This window comes from Rhincodon typus, chromosome 6, assembly GCF_021869965.1.
Source record: "Rhincodon typus isolate 14 chromosome 6, sRhiTyp1.1, whole genome shotgun sequence".
Lineage (NCBI taxonomy): Eukaryota > Metazoa > Chordata > Chondrichthyes > Orectolobiformes > Rhincodontidae > Rhincodon > Rhincodon typus.
This window is the reverse complement of record NC_063337.1, coordinates 28,515,586-28,522,797: the sequence shown is the minus strand read 5'-3', so window position 1 is coordinate 28,522,797 and position 7,212 is coordinate 28,515,586. Positions and strand designations below refer to the sequence as shown.

General features: G+C 42.3%; 1 protein-coding gene across 1 annotated transcript in view; it reads right to left on the bottom strand.

Annotated features, from left to right (window-relative positions):
- Positions 1-620: 620 nt before the first annotated feature.
- Positions 621-7,212, bottom strand: part of LOC109935643 (E3 ubiquitin-protein ligase TRIM69-like) — a 54,012-nt gene continuing 47,420 nt past the window's right edge. Inside the window, exon 7 of the mRNA XM_020534293.2 lies at positions 621-1,165. Coding sequence (XP_020389882.2) covers positions 621-1,165 — 545 coding nt within the window. The remainder of the gene's footprint in view (positions 1,166-7,212) is intronic.

The following is a 7,212-nucleotide window of genomic DNA, read 5'->3' as shown; positions in this document are numbered from 1 at the left end:
AGCATGGCCAATCCACCTAACCTGCACATCTTTGGACTGTGGGAGGAAACCGGAGCACCCGGAGGAAACCCACACAGATACGGGGAGAATGTGCAAACTCCACACAATCACCTGAGGCTGGAATTGAATCCAGGTACCCGGCACAGTGAGGCAGCATTGCTAACCACTGGGCTGCTGTGCCACTATAATTGTCTCCCAAGAGAGGGCAGTAGGTTCATGCTCAATGTTCCTGCCACTTTTCAAGAGTGAAGCCTCAGCAATCCTAGTAGTATGGTTAATGAATGATTGTTGTGATATCTTTCAGGCCCCTTCTGAACACTGGTATGTATTTGCAACATGATGGCAGCAGTCTATATGTCCATGGCAGCAAACATACCATGCAAGGCAGAAGTCAGAGCTTCCACTAGACATACAAGCTATGATTATTTGGATATTGATAAGGATGGGCCCACTGCTTCTTTAATACCCCATTCAATTTTACCTGTTAGTGAATGCTATCTGGAAGGGTACAAGATCACCATTCCCATCACCTCCCCCTGCCAAATCCTTTGGTTGTCCTGCTTGGCAAGATACAGTATGTCACAGAAATTATATAAAAGAAAATTTTGAAACAATGGAGGCTAAATTCCTTTCAGTTGCAAAACTGTTAAAGGTGCAAAATTTCCTCCTTTACTGTTGCAGGGATTTAAAATAGGGTAAAGAGCTTCAGTAAATTTGTGATAAAAGGGAACTAAAAGTGTCATTGTCTCAGCATCATAAAATGCTAACACACCCCCAGGATAATTCAAATAAACACCAACCCGTTCAAGTTTTCCCTTCATGTTAACTTTTAGAGGTATGTTATTGTGCCACACAGTATACTGTTCAGAGCTGCGTTCTAGAGACCACGATACATTGTTCCTACCCAACCAACATTTGCCTTTCCTAGGTATGGATGAATAAGCAACCCCAATCTCCCAATCAGACTTACTCTTCACCACCACCTCCCAGTAATGATTGCCAAATGTATATCCTTGAGAACCAAGCACATACAAAGTGTCATCAAATCGTTTGGGGCTATATGGAGCCTTTACAATTGCATCAGTGTAGCGTACGATTGTTCGATCTTCTGAAAGGATAAGGTTTTCATTTGCAGTTACGGGATCAAAAGTAACAGTCGTTGCATCTGTGAAGTTCAAAGAAAAGAAAATAAGCACATTAAAATAAACATATTCAACATTATAGACAAGCAGGAGGCTGGAAGAACACTGCAGGCCTAGCAGCATCTGGAGGAAAGGAGCAGTCAACGTTTTGGGTTATAACTCTTCTTCAGGACTGGATAAACGTTGACTGTTCTTTTCCTCCAGATGCTGCCTGGCCTGCTGGGTTCTTTCAGCATCCCATTTGCCTTCCTTGGTTTCCAGCATCTGCAGTTTTGTCTCTAACCATAATCAACATTATATTGCTTCAAGTTCTAATTTTAATATTTTAATTTTGTTACCAGGAACAGAATGATAAGTGAAATGATGCAATGAGATGGAACAGTTCTTTCAGTATCAACAACAAACAAGAACAGAAATTGCTGGAAAAACTCAGCAGGTCTGGTAGCATCTATTGAGAGAAGTCAGAGTTAATGTTTTGGGTCCAGTGACTTTTCTTTTAGCATGTTTTCTCAGTATATTCTCATGCAAGCAGTTATGGAAGAGGGGTTAGTGTGGTGTATGAAGAAATCATCAAAAATGAGATTCTAAGAGGTTGTGGAAGGAGAAGACAGAGGCAAGTTTAAGATGTAATGCTAAGACAGCCTTTGGAGGTCTTTGATCTGGGAAGACTGTTTCACTAGAATGAAACGTAAGAGAGTAGGTGGTTGTAATGAAAAATGAGAAGGGGGATTCGAGGGTCATCATTGCACAGGGCTTGGAGTTTCCTATTTTATGGTGGGGTCTCAATTGTGGTGAGGGGGGATGATGGTATCTGGATCATGAAAGCATATTAAATGTAGTGAGAGTGGGGTTCCCATGATGGTCTATGGAGTCCTATACAGAGATCCAATGGTAATTGGGTTGGTGAGCAGATGGTGGCCAGGATTGGGAGCAGCTAGTTGAATGGGTAGGGAGCAGAAAAATCACTGGAGCCAAGGGCTTTACTGAGTAGCTTGTTGGAACTAGAGAGAATTACAGTCCTTTTGTTCATGGTCTACAAGTTGTGCTGTAAAGGGAAACTTGGCTGCCTGAAGTTAAAAAAGAATGATTGTTAAAATGAAGTCCTCATAGTCCACCTGCTTCCCCTAGATTTGTCGTTACACCACATGCTGCCCCTATTAAAATTGGGCCTGGGTGGATTTCAGGCAGGTTAAATTCCTGTTTCAGATTTTCTGCATTTTAACATCTCATATTGCCCCCAACCCACACATTTTTGTAAGGTAAAATTTAGTCCATGGTGTTGCAAAACAAGATACTTGGCTTTAATGGGGATCCTAATACGATTGCTTTGGTGTTGTCGGTGTTGAGACAGGAGATGGTCTTGTTGATATCTGACTGAAATCTGCTGGATAGTCAGGCAGCACAGAGCGGGCTAAAGAAGCACAGACTGTGCCTATATTTTCCTTGAAGAGTTTGCTATTCTAATCTCACACAGATGTGCTAAATTGAAAGTGAAAGGGAAATACAAGGCAATCATAAGGACCCCTCATTAAGACATTAATTTCTTCCAAAGCAAATAAAAACTGCAACTGGCAGAAGTGTAGTAGGGATTGATAAGAGCAAGAAATATGACCTCATTTTTGAGGAATTGGTACATTAATACTAAGGCACTCATACTTTAAACTGAAGTGTATCTATTCTTTAAACAAATCAGAATGTCCCGTGGCCTTATATTACTAAGCAACTGCTATTCATCAATGATGTGATCTGGCAGGATATATGCTGTAATTTATTACTGTTACGTTTTCCTTTTGGTGAAATCTAACTATTGAACATAGAAGATTAACGTGAAAGGAGCACACAAAGCTGGAATTAAAAAGTAATTTCCTTTAAATGAAATGCCTTTCCTGTAGATTCTTTTTTGGAGCACCACCCCTATCAATATCAAATCACCACCACAGCAACAACAACTTTGATTCATATGGCACCTCTAACATAATAAAGCATTCTAGGGTGCTTCACAAGAACATTATAAAGCATTTGGGGACCATCTTGGGGTGCAGTGGCAGCATCCCTACCCCTGAATCAGGAGGTCCAGGTTCAAGTCCCACTTGCTGTAGAGGTGTGTAATAACATCTCTGAACAAAGTTGATTAGAAAAATAGGGCTAAATAAAAGTTTTACGATACATATAAAGAGATACCTAGGACAGATGACCAAAAGTTTAATCAAAGAAATTAAAAAGAATGTCAAAGAAGAAAAGTGAAATAGAGAGGCGGAGAGATTTTCTGCTATTGTTCATGGCTGGTCAATGTCATTAACTATGTCAGTATATATTGTCCATCTCTAATTAATCCGGAGGCGGTAATGATGAGCTGCAATACTTAGGGTTTAGGGACACACAGTGCTGCTTGGAAGGTAATTTCAGGATTTTGATCCATCAGCAGTAGAGGATTGACAATATAGTTCAAGTCACCTCATGTATGGCTTGGAGAGGAACTGAAAGATAGTGTTATCCCATGTATGTGCTGCCCTTGTTTTTCTAGGTGGTAAAGATCGAGAGTTTGGAAGGTGCTGTCAGAGGTGCCTTGGTGACTTACTGCATTGTATTTTGTAGATAAAGTACACTGCTGCCACTGCGTGTCAGTGGTGAAGGGAGCAAATGTTGAAGGTGGTGGGTAAGTGACCAATTAATTGGTTTGCTTTGCATTGGGTGGTGTCAAGCTTCTTGCTTTCAGAGCTGTACTCAACAGGCAAGTGGGGAATATTCCATCATATTCCTGCTTGCACCTTATAGATGGTGGACAGGCTTAGGAGAGCAAGGAGGTCAGTTACTTGCTGCAGAATTCTTAACTTTTGGTCTGTTCCTGTAGCCACAGTACCTTCATGGATGAACCAGCTCAGTTTTTGGTAAATAGCAATCCCCAGTATGTTAGTAGTGGGGATTCAGTGATGGTAGTACCAATGAATGTCAAGGAGCAACAGTTAGATTCTCTCTTCTTGGAACTGATCCTTTCTTGGCACTTGTGTGGTTTAAATCATTATTGCCACTTAAGTCGGATATTGTCCAGGTCTTACTGCATATAGACACAGTATCTGAGATGTCATAAATTATGTAAAAAACAGTGCAATCATCAGCAGACATTCCCAGTTCTGACATTATGACAGAGGCAAGGTCAATGATGAAGCAGCCAAAGATGATTGGACCTAGGACACTATCCTGACAAACTCTTGCAGTGATATGCTGGACCTAAACCTCCAACAAGCATAACAATGTCCTTTCTGCTAGCTACGATTCCAACAAGTGGAGAGTGCTCCTCCTGAATCCCACTGACTCCAGTCTTGCTAGGGCTCTTCAATGCCACACATGGGTGAATGCTCCTTGTTGTCAAGGGCTGTCATGCTCACCACACCTCTGGAATTTAACTGCCTTGAACCGAGGCTATAATGAGGTCAGAAGACGGTCTTTGTAGGACCTAAACTGAGAGTCATTGAGCAGGTTATTTCTTTGCAAGTGCTGCTTGATAACACTACTGACTTTGCTGATGATCAATAGTAAATTGATGGGGCAGTAATTGGCCAGATCAGGTTTGTCCCAGTTTTTGTATACCGGAAAGACCTGGCCAACTTTCCACATTGTCAGATAGATGCCCAGTGTTGTAGTTGTATTGGAACAGCTCGGTGAGGGCGCCACAAGTTCTGGAGCATAAGCCTTCAGTAAAATTGCTAGAATGTTGTTAGGGCACATAGTCTTTGCAGTACCAGAGCCTTCAGCTGTTTCTTGACATCACACGAAATGAATCAAAGTGGCCAAAGTCTAGTAGCGGTGATGGGGGTATCTGCAGAGAAAGCCAAAATGGATCAACTGGTCAGCAGTTCTGGCTGAAGATTGTTACAAACGCTTCAGCCTTCTCTTTTGCACTGTGTGCTGGGCTCTCCCATCGTTGAGGAGGGAGATATTTGTGGAGCCTCCTCCTCCAGTGAATTCTTCAATTGACCAACCTGATCAATGTCTGGATGTGGTAGGTCTGCAGTGCTTTGATCGGATTCACTGGTTGTGGGATCACCTCGTCCTCCCTATTGCATGTTGTTAGTACTGTTTAGCATGCATCTAGACATGTGTTGCACCTTCACCAGGCTGAAACCTCAATTTTAGTTGTGCGTGGTATTTTTTCTGGCATGCTCTTCTAAAAAATAACAAAGAACTGTGGATGCTGGAAATCCGAAATAAAAACACATTTGCTGGAGATACTCAGCAGGTCTGGTAGCATTTGTGGGGAGAAAGCAGACTCAACATTTTGGGTCCGGTGAAACTTGTTCGGAACCGTTGACAACTAAGAAAAGATGACATATGTGCTGAAGATAGGGTGTGTGTTGGTTGGGGAAGGGATGGTTGGAAGAATATGCAATGGGTGGAGATGGATCACAAAGAAGAACATCAATTAAGCAGCCAAAGAGATGGATAATGGTGAGTCAGGGAGTAAGTAAAGTTGATGATGGGAATCATTAGTAGGTGAAAATGGGTTGGTTACGATGAAAGTAGCCCATGTGGAGTTGGGTAAAGGACATGGAAGATGATGTTCAGGCCATAAATTAATAACCTGGATATTGACTCCTGAAGCTGCAGGGTCCCCGAGTGGAAAATGAGGTGCTGTTCTTCCAGTCTGCACCGAGCCTCACTTCTGCACACTTGATTTTAATGGTGGAATCAGACTATGCGGTTGTACATGGTGTTTGAGCACAATTCTGCTGCTGCTGCTGCTGACGGACCACTAAGCCTCATATATGCCCAGGTCTGAGTAACTAGGTCTGTTCCATTTAGTATAGTGGTAGTGCCATGCAACACAATGGAGGATAACATCAATGTGAAGTCAGGACTTTGTCTCCTTAAGCGGCGGTCATTGTTACGAATATCTTCGTAGACAGACACATCTGCAACAGGTAGATTGGAGAGGATGAAGTCACATAGATTTTTTCTTCCATGTTGGTTCTCTCACTACCTGCCACAGATCCAGTCTAGCCAGTTTTCCTCTCGGACGCATCTAGCTCTGTCAGTAGTGGTGGTACCAAACCACACTTGATGATGGACACCACCCCACCCAGAGTGTATTTTGTGCCCTTGCCATCCTCAGCACTTCCTTCAGGTGGTGTTCAACATGGAAGTGTATTGATTCATCAGCCGGACAAGGGGCAGTGGTGGTAATCAGCAGGAAATTTCCTTCCTTCCTTTTGCTTCACCTGATACCATGAGATTTCCTGAGGTGCACAGTCCATGTTGAGGACACCCAGGACAACTCTTTCCGTCCTGTCCTCAGGTCAGTAATCACACGTAGGCCAAATGGCAGATTTCCAGAACCAGATGAGCTTTTATGACAATAGTTACATGGTTGTCATTAGGCTAGGTTTTAATTCCAGATTTTTTATTGACTCTAAGTTTTACCATTTACCAGGGTGGCATTCAGACCATGTCCCCATAACATTAATCTGGGGTTCTGAGTTACTAGTCCAGTGATATTACCACCACATCAGTCCTTCCCCTTTTGAATTCCAAAGCTTAGGTCCTAGTCAACTGAAGGCATATCCATCTATAAGTGGAGCGACTCAAATCAGGGATGGATAAGACGCCAGAGTCTACAATTGGAGAAGGGCATACATCTAGAGGGGCTGAAATAGATTACAATATAGGGAGGGGCCTGATCATGGAAGAATTTGAAAACAAGGCTTAAAATTTTAAAATCAAAATTTGGCTTGACAGGGTATCAGCATAGATTGAGGAACACAGGTGAATTGGATTTGGTGCAACTTAAGAACAAGCACCAGAAGTTTGGATCACTTCAAGTTTCAAAGTCCAAAAATCTGGAATTGAAATCTAGTCAGAACATGGTGACCATGAAGCTATTATCAATTGTTGTAAACATACATCTGACTCACTAATGTCCTCCAGGGAAGGAAACCTGCTATCCTTACCTGGTCTGGCTTACATATAACAACAGATCCACAATAACATGGTTAATTCTGAAGTGCTCGAGCAAGTTTAAGGATAATTAGGATAGGTAACAATGCTGTCTTTGCCTGCATTGCCCACATCCCAT